Source organism: Peromyscus maniculatus, chromosome 3, assembly GCF_049852395.1.
Source record: "Peromyscus maniculatus bairdii isolate BWxNUB_F1_BW_parent chromosome 3, HU_Pman_BW_mat_3.1, whole genome shotgun sequence".
NCBI classification, from domain to species: Eukaryota; Metazoa; Chordata; class Mammalia; order Rodentia; family Cricetidae; genus Peromyscus; species Peromyscus maniculatus.
Window position 1 is genome coordinate 84,024,574 of NC_134854.1, and position 22,188 is coordinate 84,046,761.

Sequence of the window (22,188 nt, forward strand, 5' to 3'; positions counted from 1 at the left end):
GCTCTTCTTTATCACTGAGGGCAGACTCCTTCGCTCAGGACACAGACAGCGGCAGCGCTGTGGACCTTCCAGGGAGATGTTAGGATCTCTGACAGTTTCCATCAGTCCCTGCTGACGGGAAAGGGGAAGTCTGATATCTCTAACTAACATGACAGCAGTTACTGATACTTCAGTGGTAGTGACTGAGAATGAGGTATATTTCACGAGCACCTGTTTGAAGCTCCTCAAAATGTTATGTGGAAAAAAATCGAAGGAGTAGATTGCTTTTTTTTAAATATTCATTTTTTTCTTTTCTTTTACATATCAACCCCTGTTCCCCTTCCTCCTCTTCTCCTGCTCCCTCCACACCCAACCCCTGCTCATAGAGGGTAAGGCCTACCCTAGGTACCCCACACAGGCTGTCATACCATGTTGGGGATGGGCCTAGCCCTTCCCCAATGCATCAAGGCTAAGTAAGGCATCACACCATAGGAAATGGTCTTGTATAACATACCATGTTTCCTCTATTCTCTGTGTGAAGAGAAAATTTCTGTGTTTAAAATCTTTGTTAGCATACTGAGTCAAACGCTGTCTAATTATACTCATTGGGACCCAGTTGATTCCTTAGTTTGTGGACTAAAGCTGTAGATGTAATGTACCATATTGCATGCATTTTTAATTGCTATTACCAAGTAAGGTTTCTGTTTATAAATGTTTCCAATATCTATTAGTACATAGAATTTGTTAAATAACAATGATATTTAGACAACAAAAAAACATTGTAAAGCCCTAAGAGAGTACCTAACACTCAAAAAGCATAAAATATGTTTTCAAAGAAACAAAGTGTTATTAGTTTAATTTTGCTCTTCTCATAGCCATGAATGACAAAAAACAAAAAACAAAACAAAAAAAACAAAAAAACAACCCACAAAACAGGTACAAATGATATGCTTTGGGCATTTCCTTTTTTTTAATCAACCATTTATTTGTGTGTGTGTGTGCGTGTGCGTGTGCGTGTGCGTGTGCGTGTGTGTGTGTGTGTGTGTGTGTGTGTGTGTTAGTGGTGATACTCTATAATTTTGTCTTGTTTCATTCAGGATTCAATACCTGCTTGGAATTTTATCAAGACGCAAAGTTTTTCATTAACTTATGCCCAGTTACTCTCTTTTCCTTGGAATTATTTTATTTCAACTCTAAGCTACTGATAGACTCATAGTTAATTCAATTATTATCTTCATCAAAATGAATTTGATAGTTAATGTAATGGTGTAGCTGAAGTGTTTTTCAGTCCTGCCTGGCCCAAGATCTGGACAAATCTCTCTCACCCACCAGTCCTACAGTTGCTTAGACCCAACCAAGTAAACACACAGAGACTTATATTACTTATAAACTGTATGGCTGTGGCAGGCTTCTTGCTAACTATTTTTCTATCTTAAATCAACCCATTTCTATTCATCTATAAGTTGCCCCATGGCTCGTTGCTTACCGGTATCTTAACATCTTCTCATGGCTGCAGCTGGCAGAGTCTTTCTGCCTCAGCCTTCCACTTCCCAGAATTCTCTTTTCTGCTTGTCCCACCTATACTTCCTGCCTGGCTACTGGCCAATCAGCATTTTATTTATACAGAGCGATATCCACAGCATGATGGAATTTTACAAGACAAATATTTGTGTCCTGTCACAATACCTTTTGCATTCAACACATTCATTTGGAAACCTAGAGAGGTCCATCTCTAAAATGATCACAAGAGTGTCCCCTCAGGTTATGAGTGTCCCGTCATGCTATGGGAAGTGCTATGCACAAGATCCTGCCTAAATGTTTTGTCACAATGTGAGTTGCATCCCATTGAAACAATGTTCAGAGCCCACTAGAAATGATGAAAGGAGACCTTTCTAAAAGTGGCAGATTCTGACTTTGCTTTCACAGACAGAGGGGTGATAACTGTGAATTTAATGGTCATGCTGAATATATATAGGGAACAAAAGATAAACCTATCACTTAATAGTATTCGAAAGGGACTCTAGTATGTACTTTGGGTAGAAATTTGCTCATGTTTGGGAACAAAAATATTTGCAAGTAAAGTAAGAAACCTGCAAGATGATCTAATTTATATTGGGATCAAGTGATAAGAACAATTTAGGATAATAATTAATTTATAAACATACAATATAGAATATGAAAATATTTACATTCAAGATCTATCTACTTATAGGCATTTTAATATTATATTAAATGAGTATTCATTTTGTATATGCTTTTACTAGCAGTGTCTTCTTTTGAGATAGGGTCTTGCTATGTAGCTCAGGCTTTCGCTAACTCACAATTCCCTCCAGTCCTAGCACTACAGTTATGTGCTACCACCCCACCATTTCAAATTACTTTTCTCATAGAAGCCATACTTAGCAATACTACAGACATGGATGGATATAGATATAACATTCAAATTTATATTATACTGATTTTATATTGATATTTTATATAATTGTCCTAACTTGGATTAACACTGATGTTATATCATGGTCTGTCATTCACTTACAGCACCTTCAAAAGTTGTACATTTAATATCTATTTTGAACTACTGAAACTACTTGATCAACCCATTTTAATACTGTAAATAATGATAAATGTTGTTGTGGCTTGGTTTTGGTTCCTATGAAGCTGCTACTATTAGAGTTTTCAAGTTTTTATTTTGATAAATTGGAGTTTAATCTGACCACTGCCATTCACATTTAGAGTCTAAATTTCCTGCATTAGTGTTGAAAATGTAGAACAAGATTCTACCATTTTTAAAAGCAGATGACTGGGTTACAGATATTTTAATGGGAGTATGTTTTAAGCTCTCATTTTTACCACAGGAGTATGCTTCCATCTGTCAAATTTACACACTGGTGAAAGGATATTCAACTGTTCTTCCACAATCTTTCTGATTTGATTTATGTTCAACAGTATTGACAAAATGTTATTTAAAAATCTATATTTTAAATTCATTGATTTGAAATGGATAGATGTAATGTCATATTGCTTTGGTGGTTATGAAAGTTTTGATATTTCTTCTGAATATATGCTGTATTTATATGATATTTCTTCTGTTGTGAGAAAGATACAACTAAAAAGACCAGAGGCTGCAGATTGCCTAGGAAAGACTGGGAAGTATCTTTGAAAGAGCTGTGAAACCTACTTTTAGTATTAAGACACGTGTGTGTGTGTGTGTGTGTGTGTGTGTGTGTGTGTGTGTGTGTATGTGTGTGTGTGCTTGCACATTCACAAATGCACAGGACTTGATATTTATGAATGAAGAAAGTACCACCCTATATAGGTCATCAAATTAATGAACCTTAATTAAAGGTAATTATCATCAGGAAGAATATTACATAATCAATAAGTCATTACAGTTAAGGATCATCCCAATAGATTGTTTTCTGGAGAGTTGTACAAGTATAGATTTCTCTGAAGATTCATTTTGCCTTTCATTAATTGAGCTGCACAACAATTTTCCATATGTGTTTATGTTATAATTTAAAAACATTTTCTGAAGTCTTTCTTGACTGATATAATAAATTTTGTGTATATAACATATAAGAAAGACAGGGAGTGTAAAATTGATACAGATGAATCTATATTTGTTATTAAATGCCTTCAGTGTCATACTGTCTTCTATAGTACAAGCCAAACCCATTAGAAAATCTAAAGTAGCTATAATATGCATGTGTACATGGAATGAAATTACTGAGATAAACACAGCCGGACTGTTTAGTCATTTGCAGGTAGCTCAAGGGGAAATGATTGCACCGAGAAACTAATTTCTCCAGTGTCCCCAAGAGTAAGGACATTGCTTTGTTGTTAGAGGTAGAAGTGCAAAGCCTGGTGGTTTCTTTTCTGTAATCCTTTTATTAACATATGTGATTATAAGAATTGGTTTTATGACATTTTCTTTCTCTATTTTTCATACAATGTGTTTTGATTATAGTTTCCCCAGCCTGAACTCCCACCTCCCCTTCCATCGGAAAAGAAAATAAAAAGGCATCTAAATAATAATAAAATAAGATAAAACAAAAATAACAATCCATAATACTACAAAACAAACAAAAGGGGGAAAAAGCCCAGAGAAAAAGCCTCTGCATTTTCCATTCCTCTATAACTGTTGGCTAGAAAATATTCCCTAATAAACTTATTATAATTATCTTTGATAGAGATTGTGTTCTTGGGAACCAACCTACAGTAATAAATATGAGATTACTAATATTAGAGAGAAAATTACTTTTGTGTTGAAATAGATTCTTCAGAGTCATTTAGGTTCTAAAGGGTGGAATAAACACCAAAATAATTTAATGGCCTATTACTTGCTCTATATTTTTTCTTTTTCTGATTATTATTGCTACCCTTATCAAGAAAATATGTAATATGACTATTTTCAAGGTACAATATCAGGCAATTTTACTTTCACATTTCTTGAGTGTTCAAAATAATGCATGATGGAGGTGCTGGTGAAATATAAATCATCCTTTTATAAATGAGAATATTACAAAAATTAAACTCTCTTTGGCCACTCAGAATGCTCCTTATTCCAGTTGAATTTTATATTAAATTTTAAGCTGCCTGAAGGAAAGATGGGAACTCAATCTTTGGTGAACAGTACTATTTTCTACCTTGCAGCTGCCAGATGAAATAATTACCTAATTTATTCTAGTATATTAAAAAAAAAAAAAACTCAGGGGTCAGAAATTGAGATGATGACCCAAAGAATTCAAGGAGAGTGGAGCAATTGGCCGACCTTCTCTCCAAGTTCTTTGGACTGTCTCACCTTGGAAATTCTTTCCAAACTCCCCTTGAGTCTCTTCTTGACCTCTCTAGCCATCCCGCAAAGTCCTCCAATAACTTTATGTCTAATCACAGTCAGCCAATCATTGACTCTGTCCTAGATTCAAGGTTGCTTTATTGGACCAGTGGAATGACTGTAAGGACAGCTCTCCTCCAACATTTCCCCCTTTTTGTCTAAATAAAAAGGAAAGGTTTTAACTATAACAAAGCAAAACTGTATACAATAAGAATTATTTTTGGCCGGGCGGTGGTGGCGCACGCCTTTAATCCCAGCACTTGGGAGGCAGAGGCAGGCGGATCTCTGTGAGTTCGAGGCCAGCCTGGGCTACCAAGTGAGTTCCAGGAAAGGTGCAAAGATACATAGAGAAACCCTGTCTCGAAAAAAAAAATTATTTTCAGGTAATGTCTAAATAGAAAGGAAAGTAATAACCTTAACAAAAATGAAAAACATACAACAAGAACAATTATCACATAAGAAATACAATCATGTCAGTCCATATGTAATTGGCAAATGTAGAAGAGAAACTACTTCATTAACTGTCCTATCCTGAAGAGTCCAAAGTTTCATACCTAATTAACTTTCTACCATCATTTGGGAGAACTGCAACTGTAACTATATAGTCTTCCACCCCATCAAAGACCTGAGAAGGATATACTATTATCTAAGTAAGCAGGAAGTACATAGCAAGTGATTTCCAAAATTAAGAGAAATGTCAGAAACAACTGGCTGCCTGGACAATCACTCAAAATTTCTCTTTAACATTGGGGCATTTATCTTCAGCCTACAGGCCTAGTAATCTGAGGAAAAGTTGTTCTTTTTTTTTTTTTTCGCATCCTGCTGGTCCAATTTGGACAGTCTACTGTTAGCAACTAAGACAAAGGCAGTTTCTTTGTCCAAATGGCTAGTTTTTGCCATAATGAAAACAAGCTCCATTTGGAGTTCCTTCGATGCCCATCATCCTCTTTTGAAGCAAATTGGTACTTTCAGGAGCAGGCATATCTCATTGCCATGAAAAGCCTTATATTATTAAACATATTAAATGGCATATTCTATAAGTCTTTGAAGCATTTGAAGAGCATCTATCTATCTAAATATATCTGTGTATGGCCTTGAAATATACCTAACATGATTATAAGTTTGACTATTATAGATGATTATTAATCTCTATTTCTTAATTATATATTACATTTTTAAATGAGCTGTACAAACACAATACCCCAAACAAGAGTATAAATATGCATACAATATAACAAACATATTTTCAAATTTGTACCAATATATAAAAAGTATGTATCAATATAAAATATTTTGAGATTAATGTCTCAAAATAATTTAGACTGTGGTAACTGGTTTATTTGGGGGGACCTTGAGAAAATCAGGGTTATATTAAGTCATGGCTGGAGTAGTTTATGAGGCTGGACCATTTTAGCCAGTAGCCTTGAAACTGTTTGGATACAGAATTCTGAGGACATATAACAGAGACATTTTGAGATGCTGTATACCTGGGCCTTCTGTTTTTTTATTGGTATCTAGTCTCCTTATTCTGAAAATACATAAACTTTTAAAACTAGATACATGTCTGTATTAATACAAGTACAGACTATGTGTTGTACACAAGTTAGCCAAAGATGATTTTTTTTTGTTTTGTTTTATGTTTGAGCAAGCAAAGTATACATTATGTGTTTTGTAGTTTTTCTAGGTTTATTTCTTTATTCCTGAAGCTAGGATTTTCAAGGGGGTCTTCCCTGATCAAACCTGATCCATGCCAATTCAGAATAAATCCATAGCCTCTCATTTCCTAAAGAAATAAAAGCATAACCTCTTGCCCAAAGTAACAAATCTTTTGATTTCCATTTTTAAAATATAAAGGTTGGTTTAATCCAGCAGTTTTTGTAATCCAATATGTTTTAGCAGCTGTCATCCCTTCATTAGCAATCAAAAAACCTAAAGGCAACACAATAATATACAAGATCCAGACTCTCTGTGTATTTCCCATTTTAAGTGTTTTATTATTATTTATTATTTATTTTTATTTTCATTTTGCTTTATTCATTTTAAGGCCTTTTTTATTTTTAAAGTATTTTTTAATCTATGTCTATATTTACTTCTCTTCTCTCTTATATAGAGACTTATATAAGTTTTTAAGCACACTGTAACCCACTTAGAGGATTTTTACCTCTGGATCTGACTTTATTGAGCATCTATATTGTTCTTTGATCATGTGAGATGAATCTTAAACTGATATTTCAGCCACTGACACTGCTCCACTTAGTGAATTGAGCTAGCAGTTGGCCGCTGGCTCCATCCTGCAGGCAACTCCTGGAAGATGCTTTTCTATACTGCAGCTGGAATGAGAGGCACAAGACTAGATGTGTTTGGCTCTTTTTTGTGTGTGTTTAGAACCTTTTTAAATCTTTCTTAGGTCTTATGTGGATGTAGGTGCTGGATGCTTGGTCACCATTTGTAGGTAGACTTCTCTGTCCCTGCAGCCAGTCTCCAAATAACCATACAGAGACATTAATTACAAATGCTCAGCTGGTAGCTTAAGGTTGTCTCCAGACAGATCTTACAACTTGAATTAATCCATTTCTATTAATCTATGTGCTGCTTCCAGGCTCATTTACCTCATGTACATACTTCCCATTCTGCTTGCTCTGCATCTCAAGGCATCCTACTCTCAACCCTGCTCTTCTTCTCCCCAGCATTCTTTCTGCCCCCAAAATCCTACTAGCCATTAGCCAATCAACTTTTTCCTAACAATGAGAGCAACACATCTGGCATTATCACTGTTGATTTTCCAATGTCTCCTTCCACTGGAAACAGAATTTTTCTCTCTGCTATGAAACAGAACCTAAATGCCTGGACAGGGCTGCATTTGGTTGCAGGACTTAAGGACAGGGCTGATTGGCACTTCTCTAGTAACAGAGTAAATGCTTTAATAAGTATCTTAGGTCATGCCACAAAGAGGGAGAGAAGCCATGCTTACTTTTATAAAGAAGACTAAGACCAAAAGTACTGGGGAAGAGCTACAAAGAAAAGAAAGAAAGAGAGAGAGAGAGAGAGGGGGGGGGAGGGAGGGAGGGAGGGAGGGAGAGAGGAAGGAAGGAAGGAAGAAAGAAAGAAAGAAGGAGAAAAAAAAGAAAAAAAAGAAAGAAAAGAGATCAGGAAAACTCTTGCATAATGAAGATAAATGTTACTGCGTTTAGACCCTCCAATGAAATAAGGTATTTTTTATTAGTCTTAAGGTAGATACTTAGCATCTTATTTCATATCTACATGGTAGCTTAGAAGAGAATGAAGGGGTGTGCAAATAAGACCAGGATACAAAATAAGAATGCCCGGTCAATGACAACATTGAGGCCAAAACAGAAGGAATAGGTCTATGTATGTAGCTCTTTACTTCAACCTGAAATGGGTGAGCAAAAGAACATAGTTAGGAGAGTTTGTAATGCAGTAGAATGTATATTCTGTGATGATAACCTTGAAGCCTCAACTGAAATGACAATATAGTCCTAGAATACATGAGAATATTAGCAGAGTCCTTGACATGTGATTTACACAGAATAGCAGTCTACAGTATAATCTTAAACACACACATTTATTTATAAATGTCTGTCAAATGCTCAGCATTGCCAAGCAAGTGAATGTGTGCCATGGTGGTGCTAGGTAGTGTTTAACTAGAGTCTGAGATTTGCCAGTACATCAGCAAGCACTGGGTCTGCAGGAACTTAAAGAAAGGAGAACACAGGATGGTTCTGAGGTGTTAAGACAGACAATGCTGCTATTATTAAAGGGGGAAAGGTGTGTTTTGTAGATGACAGTCACACTTGGATTTGGCATGGCTTAATGTGGACATAGTGACAGTTCTTACACAGCAGAGTGATGACAGCTGGATATGCAATTTGGGATATGGGCAAATATAAGATTTGCAGATTTTATTTTCAATGAGTACTTAACCCTACTGTACATCATTTACACTTCAAGTTACTGGAAATTTTACTGGCTCCATCTGCATATGTGCCATCGCACCACAATCTCCATAGTTCTGCTCTATTCTCCCTCATCTGTTCCTCATAAATTTTCTGTTATTCTTTGTAGAGATGGCACATCCTTTCTGTTTTATTTCAGGAAACAATATTGCAGCAAGTTTCTGTTTCTACCACAATATGTTTTCTAAGTCATAAAATTGTGGGCTTCAGAGGAGTATGATTGACAGCTTGTAGTCTTTACCTCCTCCAAAGCAATGCTAAATGAGAGATGTTTTGATTCCATGCAGACCTTTAAGCTTTTTGAAAGCAGGAAGATGGTATGCAATTTGGCCTGCATTTGAAAGATAAGTTGTATCTAAAAAAATCTAAACAAACCATGTGCTGAAATTTCTTCCATTCTACTGCTATCCTTTTATGGTTGAAATGACTTTTGCTCTTTCAATTCCTTAAATTCTAGGTTACTATTTAGGTATGAGAAATCATGAACCTGAGAACCATGTTATTATGGTAACTCTCTGGGTACATTGTTAAATGAATATATCCAGGAGTAAGTAGTGACCTTTTGTACTTATCCAATACAAAATAAAAGGCTATATCTTCAGATAGAACTGTAGAATACAAATTTATACCAGCTAAACTGTTTTCAATGTGCCTTTTTTGAGTAAACTGACCATTTAATATTGTTGAAGTATTATAATACTTCTGATTTTAATTTCATGGAGCATTCTACTGTTTCTTAAACTTATTGAGAGCTTCAGGTTTACACATAAAGATTTGGAGGCCACCTCCTTCTACACAGGATTTTGTAACATGATTGATGTTTTTCCTTTTCTGTTTCTTTCCCAGTCTACATACCGGAATCGAGCCATGAGTCAAAGTCTCAGCACAAGGGACAGAAAAGCAATACATACTCCCACCGAGGACCGTTTTAGATACTCCACAGTTGACCAGACAAGTCCCTACAAGAACATCTGCCAACTCCCAGGTCTATGTCTAAGCAATTTCTTGAAGGACAAGGAATTAGGAGGAGTTATGAAACACTCAAGGGGTACTTACGAAGCCATCACCTCAGAAGGGACACAGAACTCGAGGACCACTGGGGGACCAAGCTTGATGAAGCCAGCAACAAAGACAGAAGGGCTCTCCATGTTCTCGGAGAAACCAAAAGACCCAGCAGCTCTGTCCCGACAGCACTCGACCTTCACAGGCAGGTTTGGACAGCCACCCAGAGGACCTATCTCCTTACACACATACAGCAGGAAGAATGTTTTTCTCCACCACAATTTACACACCACAGAGTTCCAGACTCTGGGGCAGCAGGATGGGTAGTTAGACCCTTGCTCTGTGAACAATAGAGATGGCTACTGCTCCATGTGCCATGTTAGAGTGGTCATGTTCATTTTCCTAGTTTTATTTTTAGGTGTAAGCAAAGACTTATGGGCTTTTTTCTTTTATTTATAAGGATGAGGGTTTGAGTATGTTGACTTACTAGGTTGAATTGTGCAGAAGACTTTGTTGTCTATGGAAATACACATATATAATGAATGGAATCATCTTGCTGACTTATGTAGTCTATAAGTTATTATATTTTTTTCTGTATAACTTGCTAATATGCATTGAGATTTCAGAAGGTAATGTCAAATAGCTCTCTGATTATGGTGTTATTACAAAGTAGGTTAGAGGAATGAGCATAGGAAGGAACTGTACAGTTGTAGGTTAAATAGTTGCTAGAAAGAGAGGAACGGACTTTAAAGCTTGTCATAGATGACGTGTTTATTAGCAGAATGAAGCTTGTGTGCATGTAACGTGAGATACCTTTGTCTCTCTATTACATACATTCAAGCTTGTGGAGCTATTGGGAGGGAAGGACCATTCATTTTGTTTTTTTAAATGATTAGTTACACTAGTTCACAAAGGATAGAGAGCCACAGCTCTACTCTTTACAAGGTTTTTCTTTTTTAAAAAAAAAAATTTCTACTGATATAAAAAGTATCACAGAGTGAAGTGACAGAGTCAGCTGAACTTTGCCAAATGGCACACTTTGTGGGTATTGTCATGGATAAATGAGAACATTTTTTTCATTAAATTTCAAAGATTTACTATTCTAAAAAATATATATTCTTTTACTTCACTTTCTTTTTATTCTCAAAATACTCATTTATTTTTATATGGACCCAGGTTTACTTTATACTCATTAACCCATGGTATTTTAATTAAGAAACAGAAAGAACAGTTTTGTTTTGTTTTATTGTTTTGTTTTGTTTTTTAATCTATATATAAAATTCTGGCTATGCACTCTACTAGATTTGCAACCGCAAGTAAAATATGTGAACTTTGGCAATTTGATCTATGAAATCAATCTCTCATCAAAACACTTTAATCTCATTAGGTGGCAAACATTAGTCTTCAACATATAAGGCCTGATGTTTTGCCTACTTGAATGCATAGGAGGTAGATCAAAAGAGCTAAATAGAAACATTTTGCTCATGTAGTTATAGAAGAGTATCAAATGGCAGTTGCTTTAGAGAAAGATCAGGGCTAGAAACTACTCACATTCTGTATAGTGGGTGTATTGAGACTCTCAAGCCCACTGCATGTCCTGTTCTAAAGCATTCTCTAATAGGCAGGCTCCATCAGCATGCACAAATGAGACAAAGGAAAAATGACACTGTAGTTACAGCATGCCATATGACTAAGCTGCTAAAGTTAAAGCCACACCTAACATGCACTGCCTAATATAAAAATGTATTTGAACTCTACACTTTGGGGGAGAACCCTGAGATGCCCGCCCCAGCTTTAACTACTTGTTTGGCTATGTTGTACTTCTTTTAGTTTTACGGATGAAGACTTACATCACTTAAGCTTTCTTTGGTGTTTGTTTCATGTGTGTTTTTACAATTCTGTTAAAGATAAAAAGACACCTGAGCTTGCTGCCTAACATTTCCAACATCTACTAGAAGCTACAAAAGTCATGTGGATGTGCATTATGAGCTGGACAATATTTGTGAAATTATAGAAAAAAAAAAGATAAGTTGTAGAATTCAACTTGATTTGAACTGAAGGTTGGTTTCTATTCTTAGAATATTTTAAACTTGTAAATACCCAAGCATGATAAACAAAAAAAAAAGTTGTTTTTTTTTTCTCTAGGATATGGAAGAATATGCAAGAAAACAAGTAATGTTTTTAAGTTGCATTTTGAAGTTTATAGTTATGTTTTCTTGGAAGATAGCTTTTGAATTATTCTTTGTAAGAAATAATCTATTTAAAAAATCCTGCCATTTAATAGACATTTTAAGAGATGTTTTAAACACTAGTATTTTCTTGACAAACCTTTTTTAAATGGGAACATTCAAAAAGAAACCCTGGATTAACCTGCTCAATTTTGAAAGGAAGGGTATTTTTGGAATGATCACCTTGAGACTGTTTTGTATCAGTATTTTCATTATGGTTCTAGTTTCATTTGTAATACCCAGTGTAACTCAGGCCTGGAGAAAGTTTAAGCCGACTATATTAATGCAGGTCCATAACAATGGCCTGGGGTTCTTTTCCAAGTTCCTCTGTGTGGCTATCCTAAGTCCTAACAATCTTGTGTGGGCATTCTTTCAGTGGATTGATTTCTTTGTACTAAAATCTCTAGTTTTCTAAGACTATTCCGCATATTAAATGGTTTTATACATTTCTCCAAGGCGGTACATATCCAAAGACATGATGCCAGGGAAAAAGTGCTTGCTTTTCTGATGTAGCAATGGTCTCCTCCTTTTTCTTCTTTGCATGTATTTGTGTAGCTAAGCTTGGATAACTATGTAAAACTTCTGCTGCAGCTCTTCTCAATGCGGGGTGTGTGAAGAGTCATTTCTTGAAGAACTGTGTCTACCTGAAATAAATGATTCTCACTTTTGTAACCACTGGGATATGAAGCTTTCTTTCTATAAAGCCTGTGATAGTTTTTCTAGATTTTACACACACACACACACACACACACACACACACACACACACACAGACTTACCACAGAAGCATATCAACTCCCAGACCTTTGTCTAAATGAACCAATGAAGCAGTTGCTGCCACAGTAAAACAGCCAACATGGTTAGCGTGAGGGCTTTTTGCTTTTTACCGACTTACTTATATACAAAAAAATAGGATGATAGTTAATATAAAATAATTTCAGGGAATGGCATGCAAAAAGTCCCTTAATATAATATGATTACAGAGGTTGTCATGAATAATCTGGATAGCTCTTCTGTGTATTTATGCTTATATATCCTGAGACTTAATCCCAAGCACCTATCACTACTTTTGACTAACTCTTCTTGAGTTAAAGGAAAATTTCACATTTGTTTTGTTTTATTTTTCTTGTATGTTCAATAGACAAACTATTAGTTACTCCCTGCTTCCAAAAGAGTCAAGAACCTTTCCCCCATATCTACACACTTAAAGGTCACATGCCAAAAATAACTGGTCACTTTCCATTGACTTTCCCAGTAATTTAGTTGATTTTAAAAAAAAAAAAAACAAGGGCAGTTTATTAACTGGTGAGTCCTATTTTCCACATCATTTGGCATTACCTTATCAGCTTCCTTACCAATACACTTATCTACAGAAGTAGCTACCTAGAAGTCAAGTAGCCCATTTTGGCTTTGAAGATTTATTTAACAGTTTGTGGTTTCTAGGACCAACTTATCTACCCATAGTGGGTAGCCCTGTTCACGCAATTTGATTTGTCTTTTATATTATAACCTAATATCATGTTTCTTTATGCATTTCTCATACATCTTTAGTTTGGTTGCCCCCTTGACTTTTCTCATCTCCTTGCTACCCCTACAAACTTGAATTTTACCATCCCCAGTCATGTTACTTTCTTGATTAAAAAAATACTATTATCTAACCCATATTTTGTAGTATAAAAATATATAATTTCTTTGGTGTTTCTCTCGCTCTCTCTCGCTCTGTCTCTCATGCGCGCACGTGTGCTCACTCTCTCATCACATACAGATATACACAGACAAACACACAAACACACACACACACACACACACACACAGCACATTTGAGTTTTCTAAAATGGTGATAAAATACTTAAAGGACCATTGCATGGCCTATACTCAGACATAGAAATTGAAAGTACCCTCATATTGTCATGAAAGAATGCCCCAATGGCCAATAAGTGAACTTCAAGTGTCTATATGATCTCACAATATCAGAATAAGTATTGTTCTCTGCTCTGTTCTTTTAGACAATGAGATTTCAAAAATCTGAAATCAAGCAATCAGGTGTATTTCATAATTACATAAAATGACTGGACATTTTTCAATCTATTTACTCAGCCACAGGAAGTTTCCTTTTGACTGTGAACACCATCCTCTACAGAGGATGCCATCAATCATTTTCTTTTTTTATTGAAAATCCAAACAATGTATTCTGATCATGCTTCCTCCTCCCCAATCTACCCATTTTCCATGCATGCTCCATAGAGTCTCTCTCTCTCTCTACTTAGAAAACAGACAAAAAAAAAAAAAAAACAACCAACCACCAACAACAACAATAATGATGATGGTGAAAAAGTACAATCTACAGACACACACAAACACAGAGGTGCATACAAAACCCATAAACACACAAACTGGGAAATCATAATATTAAAGCAAAAGACTAGTATGATTTAAAGAAAAGAGCCCAAACAAAACAGCATGAGACAAATGTTCTACAGAAGATCACTGAGCTTGTTTTGTGTGGGTCATCTCTCCCGGGCATGGGTCCTACACTCAAGTGGGGTTTATATACCTACTGAGACCCCATTGGAGAAGACTAACTTCTCCTTTATAAGCAGTTGTCAATTGGAGACAGCTTCCTGGATTCCTTCAAAAGGATGAGAATTTGTGTCTACTTCCCCCTCTCTGCCCTGGGATCCCATCTAGTTTGAACTATTTTCTTCATGAAAAATTGTTTAGGTATTTCAATTATAAAACAAAACTTTTACATATTTAAAATTTAATATTTCATATAATGTACTATATATTCTTTCAAATAATTTCATAGTTATATAAATCATACTGTTTTATGATCTTTATTTCTCTAATATAGTGAATGTTCTCCTATCTGATATGTAACCAGTAAAATCAACATCAAAGATTTAAATATCAAAAATGAATCTCATGACTTAAGGGAAGCTGAAAAATCTAATCGCTTATTTAACAATGAAAATTCAAAAACAAAATTAACACAGAAATTTAATTTCAGTAGTTAGTGCAGCCAAGTGTGATGATTGGGACATCATATTAGCCATAATATAGCAGATCATTCATTTATTTTTAGTATTACACAGTCTATACAAGTAGTCAGATGACAAAAATAGAAAAAAAATGAAAAGAAATATGTCAGTATGTATAAAACACATATACAAATAAATGCAGTCTTGAATTTTACTGGAAGGTGGTGAAACATTATGCTACCCTAGAAATTAGAGTTGGTGCCACATGAACTGAATGCTCATTTTCTTGCATTTACATTAGGTATTTACATTGGCAACTCCTCAAAGTTTGCCTTCCCACAAACAGAATGTATGGCATAAGCATGTGTCCTTTAGGTCCAAACAATTGTAATTTAATAACACATGGAAAAGCCTTAGGAACATTTCATAATCTCCAAACAATGTATTGATTTAGCTTTATAACAATTTAATTTTCTTTATAAAGAATATGTGGATAATTGGTACCGTCTTGCATGTCACTAGAAAGTTTGAATTAAAACATTTTTCATCTAGAAAAGATCATCCTGAGTGAGGTAAGCCAGACTCAGAAAGACAAATATGGTATGTACTCAATCATAGGAGGATGCTAGATGTGGAACAGGGATGATTGGACTGCTACTCACATCATCAAGAAGGCTACCTGGAAAACAGGACCCCAAAGAAAGACACGAGGATCACCCAATGGCAGAGAAATGGCTGAGATCTACATAAACAACCTGGACATGAGTAGGAGCAATGAAGGGTGAGGGTTGAGGGAAAGAGAGCCTGTGGGAGTGGGAGATCCCAGCTGGATCAAGAACAGAGAGGGAGAACAAGGAATAGGAGACCATGGTAAATGAAGACCACATGAGAAAAGGAAGAAACAAAGTGCTAGAGAGGCCCACAGAAATCCACAAAGATACCCCCACAATAGACTGCTGGCAATGGTCGGGAGATAGCCGGAACTGACCTACTCTGGTGATGGGATGGCCAAACACCCTAATAGTCATGCTAGAAACCCCATTCAAGGACTGAGGGATCTGGATGCAGAGATCCACGGCTAGGCCCCGGGTGGAGCTCCAGGAGTCTAATTAGCGAGAAAGAGGAGGGTTTATGTGAGTGAGAATTGTTGAAACCAAGGTTGGATAAAGCACAGGAACAAATACCCAAACGAATGGAAACACATGAACTATGAACCAAAGGCTGAGGGGCCCCCAACTGGATCAGGCCCTCTGAATAGGTGAGACAGTTGATTGGCTTGATCTGTTTGGGAGGCATCTAGGCTGTGGTACCAGGTCCTGTGCTCATTGCATGAGTTGGCTGTTTGAAACCTGGAGCTTATGCAGGGACGCTTGGCTGGGTCTGGGAGGAGGGGACTGGACCTGCCTGGACTGAGTCTACCAGGTTGATCTCAGTCCTCCGGCTTTGCCCTGGAGGAGGTAGGAATAGGGGGTGGGCTGGGGGGAAGGGGAGGGGGCAGGAGGGGGGAGAACAAGAGAATCTGTGGCTATTATGTAGAACTGAATGGTATTGTAAAATAAAATAAAAGGAAAAAATTTTTCATAATATATAAAAGGAAATTCTTCTATTAGTATTGTAGTAAGCAGTATTATTCATATTCATCTATATGCTGTTGACAATAAACTACATTTTAATATATAATGGACTCCTAATATGAAGTCGGAGAGCTTGTAAAATGTTTACAAAACACATAGGTCAAGAAACAACATGTTAGACCAATGGTGACAAACTAATATCTAACTACTCAGTGGAGTTACAACAACCCTGAATTCAAACACAGAATAGGTACAAAAAATGTTTCACCAGGTTATTCATAGAACCAGTAATCTACATTAGATGTCACAACAATCATGTAACTATATTAAACTCTAGTTAGAATTACTGTCAAGAAGCAATCTTACTTCATACTAAAGTTGTTTGTGTGCATCTTTCATGGGAGGTTCTACAGCTCTACATACAAAGTTTATTTTTGCATTCTTGAGAACCAAGCATCAAATGAATGTGTTATTAAATCTTTCCATTACAAGAATCGGTCACATTCTTTCTCTCTAGCCTTAGCATCCAAAACTGTCTACAATGATAGCTATATATGTACATGTACCCCTGGTGCTCACACAAAAGCCAAAGAATGCACCATGATCCCAGTGAAGGAATTACAGAGGCTTATAAGCATCCATGTGAGTGTTGGAAGACAAACCCAGGTTCTAAGGAATTGTGAGTACTCTTAACTGCAGAGCCATCTCTTTAACCCAATCTCAAATGTGTCCTTTTAACCCAGTCTCAAATGTGTCTTTATGAGTTTCAATAATGACTAAATGCCTGAGTAATGCTCAGCATATGTAGATGTTGTATTAAGTGATTAAGACTAGTTTTCTTATCTAATTACCATAAGTCCACAAATATACATACATGCTATTCTTCATACTTGGTCATTGAAAAGAAATGCTATTAAGAATTTATTTCAAGTTATATGGCCAGTAAGAGGTGCAAATAGTATTCTGTTAGATATTATTATTCTACATAAGCACATGGTAGAAAAAATTAATCTTTCCAGAGTTATTAAGGTTTAAAAATGATCTGTGTAACTACTATATATCTTAAGTAAAGTTTTGGATTGATAATAAGGACATCAGAAATTATATTAATATTGCAAAAATTGGACACTGAATATGACTTTTGGAGTGAGACATTAATAATCTAACCTCTCAGCTGTGCTGCTCACTTTTAATATAAAAACAAAAATTATAGATTTCTGCAAATATTAATAAACCTTCTTAATGTTAGGATGAGGTTACTTATCCCTCCAAGAAGAGAAATATTAGTCAGGCAGGGTATCATATGTTCCTGAATCTATCATTGGGGAAATTAGATAAGGAAGATCTTCAGTTAGAACTTAGCCTTGGCTACACAGGCATTTTGAGGCCAGGTTGTAACATATAGTGAGAATCTCTCTCAAAATTATTTTAGAAGACTAATTAAAATTGTGTATAGAAGAATGGAAAAATCAACTATAGATTCATTCTACTGTTGTTGTCCTGCAGAATGGGCATCAATATTTGGCAAAGAGAACAGCTTATGACTTTGGCAGTTTTTATGCAGTGTCATCATATTACTTGAATTTTGAATATGACCACTATACCCTATAGGAACTAATTGTCTCACTTATAATTATACCATCCAGATTAGTGGTATAAGGTAAACTTACAGTCAAAATAATTTTATTAGAAGTCCTAACAAACTTGAGAATAGTGAATTTCTATGTTAAGCAAATATTCTAGAGATATCATTTTTAGAAAACTCAAAAATAGTGATCACATTAACAGAATAGTATAACTATTTTCCTCCAAAAGAAAGTTAGATTACAGTAAGGAAAATACTGTTGCATACTACTAATAAACATAGATGAGGAGTCCCTAAAATATTATTGGACATCTGAGCCTATGAAAGTACTTCATCAAAATGCAGCATCTTACTGTGGCCAGGTTGGAATTAAAAATGATTAACATGGCCAGGCAGTGGTGGCACATGCCTTTAATCCCAGCACTCGGGAGACAGAGGCAGGCGGATCTCTGTGATTTCAAGGCCAGCATGGTCTACAGAGCAAGATCCAGGACAGGCACCAAAGCTACACAGAGAGACCCTGTCTCAAAAAAAAATGATTAACATAAAAATTTATTCATAAAAATGTAGAAATACTGTAATTTCACATGATGTCTATATTGGTGAGCTTAATATCATTATAATAAAATATAAAGACATTTGGAAAAGATAAGGGTTATCTGAACCATGGGCTTGGATGTTCATATCTCAAATCAAACAGTCATTGGGTTGGGCTTCTGGCAATAGTGGTATGGGTGGCCAAACCTTCTAACCATATGCACAGCAAGAGGAGATTCATCCATACCATAGTAGTGTCTAAAAGGTCCTAAAAAATATTAGCACATATTTGTGATGAAAATGAGCACTAACACAACTGAAGGAATTTTCATATAATGCTTAGATACATGAAAAATACTAAAAAATACAATAAGCTGTGTTTTCAGCAACAATTTATAAAGGTCTTGAGAAACATCATTCTGATTCTTTTTTTTTTAATTTTTGTTTTTTGAGACAGGGTTTCTCCGTGTAGTTTTGGTGCTTGTCCTGGATCTTGCTCTGTAGACCAGGCTGGCCTCAAACTCACAGAGATCAGCCTGGCTCTGCCTCTCTAGTGCTGGGATTAAAGACGTGTACCACCACCACCCAGCTCATTCTGATTCTTACAGAAAAGAGTTTGAGAACTTCAAAATAAATTATTATTTTTGGACATAGGATAAAATAACTCTTTTCTAAGATACATTATAATTTTGAGTGTATGCTGTTCATATGAGTGATATGCATGTGATCATATACATGTAATTGTGCATGTGTGTGGAGGTCAGGGGTCAACTTCACATCTTCCTCAGTCATTCTCTATCTTACTTTTTGAAAGTAATTTTGCCACTGAACCTATAGTTCACCTATTCCACTAGACTGACTGGACAGCAGACCACAGGGATTCACAAGTTTTTGTCCCCTTAATTCTGGAATTAGTGTGGAGAAGTGAATTACGGAATGTTATCGCCTGTGTGTGACTTGGTCTTGCAATCACAATCAATCCTGAATGTACAACAACTGTGGCTCCTGATACCTGACCTGTTCCCCCAAAGCTCAAAGGTGCTTGTCAAAAAGCCTGATCACCAGAATTTAATCTCTGAGAACAGTACCCCATAGTGGAAAGAGAACTGACCCTATTAAGTTTTTTTTTTATTCTGATGTCCAAAGTTATGCTTAAATATACACAAAACACACACACACACACACACACACACACACACACACACACACACACACACACACACACACACGGGAGAGGGCCTGAGATGGAGACAAAGACAGACTATAGATGAATAAATGTTATAGAAGTTTCATCCCTACTGGCTATGTTTCAGAGTTTTGGAATGTGTTATGCTCTATTCACTGTATGGGAGCTGAAATAATGATTAGCCAAACAATGTACACCCACTGGTGTAATAGTGCTCTGAATTTCATGGGAGTAACCAACCACTTTGTGATTGGATTTAATTTCTACTATAATAGAGAAAACCCATACCTGACAGCATTGTCAGGCTAAGAACCTATATTTAGACTCTATAGAGGAAGATGCTGTTATTACTCATGTAAATAACAAAGTATTATATTAACTCCTAATGATTTATACTTACACATTAGCACATTCTTCAAAGCTTATCAGAGAAATTTCATTTTTTTTACAGTAAATGTCAAGTAACACAGAGATCCATACTGGTCAAGGGGTATAGAGCAAAAGATTATTGGATACTCAACCTTGAATGGAATATTTGTATCGTACCCTCATCTTAAAGCTCAGGAATCATTGCAGAAGAGTGGGTAGAAAAACTGTAAGGAACAGGGGGGAAGGATAGGTACAACAAAACTATTTCCCAGACATGGCAGGGAAATTGCACATATGATCTCAGCATAGCTATGACAGCATGCACAGGACCTTCATAGTTCAAGTTAGACAAAATCCCAACACAGAAAGTGAAGGTGGTCTCAATGTATCATTCTTAGCTGAAGAGATACTGATAACTGATCACTGCTCTGGGGGCTGATAGTCCTTTTACATTAAGAATTTGGCCCCTGGTGGACAGTGCCAATTGGACATAATGCAGTGATTTTCAACCCTCCTAATGTTGAGATACATGAATACAGTCCCTCATATTGTGGTGACCCTCAACAATAAAATTATTTTTATTGCTACCTAATAACTGTAATTTTGCTACTGTTATGAATCACTATGTAAATATCTATCTTTTTCTATGGTCTTAGGCCAACCATGCAAAAGGGCTGTTTGACACCCAAAGGGGTCATGACCCACATGTTGAGAAGCACTAACTTAATGAGTTAAAAATAAAAAATAAAAAATAAAAAGGTCATCTCTTTGTGATGACGGTGTGGACCCAAGCTACCATCAGTTCTTCTCCAATGATCCTTTCAATCTATCCTTATTGCCTATCTCCATTTGATTTTTACTACAATATGAACCATAGAATAGCTTTCTGTATGGGGCCTATAGCTGCCATGTTTGGCTGGGATTCAGGTCGACTGATTTTATTCCCTCCTCCATTCTGTTCGTTCCAGGCTACTTCTAGACTTGCCATTTCCTGCTAGCCTGAACTCTTCTTCCAAACTCATCTCCACCACCTTAAGACTTGGCCTCCTGGTGAATACCCAGACACCCTCCTAACCCTTCCCTATCTCTCTGTTGCTACTTTCAGTCATTCCTCCTATACATATCCATTCCTTTGTGACTCCCTTTAAGCCCACAGAACCATTCTCTAGCACAGACCTATAGCTAGCTTACATGTTTGGGACCCAGAATGGTTCTCTACTAGAGATACTACAGCCACCTCACTTGGCTAAGATCCAGACATTACTTCTAGCCCATGTCTATTCCTTAGTGACATCCCACTAATATACAGAACCACATCACTCTTTACCAGGGATCCAGAAACCAACAGAGTTCGCAAGGACCAAAATTGGGGCAACTGCTGCCAACAAAATGGAAAAGACACTCAACAAAGGTGAGGCTATATATCTACACCAAGAAACACTTCAAACACCATAAATCCAGATGCCTAGGTTCCAGTACAAAAACACAAACATGAACAACCAACAAAGTATTCTTCTCCAGAAGCCAGCAACGCTATTGCAATAGTTTGTGACAAAAGCAATTTATCTGAAACATAAGACAAGTACTTCAAAATAGCAATTATGAATGTATTCAGGAACCTTAAAGAGGATATGGATAAATGCTTTCATGAAGACCATGAAAATACAAAGAGTGAAAATACAAACATTTGAATAAAACGGAGGGAAAAATGATATCATGAAAGTAGACTTCAACAAAGAAATAGAATTGCTAAAGAAAGGCCAGGTTAGAAGAAAACTCAAAATGAAATACTCAGCAAGACAAACAAAATGCTCACCAGCAAAGCTCATCAGATTGAAGACATGGAAGAAAGAATTTGTGGTCTTGAAGACAAAGTGGAATAAATAGAAAGCTCAGTCAAATAAAATATTAAATATAAAATTTCAGATACAAATAAAAAC

General features: G+C 36.1%; 1 protein-coding gene across 2 annotated transcripts in view; it reads left to right on the top strand.

Moving 5' to 3' along the window:
• The window catches only part of Ccser1 (coiled-coil serine rich protein 1), a 1,158,948-nt gene extending 1,146,259 nt beyond the window's left edge, over window positions 1-12,689 (top strand). The window contains exon 11 of one of the 2 annotated variants that reach the window (XM_076566874.1): window positions 9,634-12,689. In XM_076566874.1, the coding sequence (XP_076422989.1) occupies window positions 9,634-10,116 (483 nt within the window). In that variant the 3' untranslated portion in view covers window positions 10,117-12,689. The remainder of the gene's footprint in view (window positions 1-9,633) is intronic. The other variant, XM_076566875.1, reaches the window with a different exon arrangement.
• The last annotated feature ends 9,499 nt before the right edge of the window (window positions 12,690-22,188 follow it).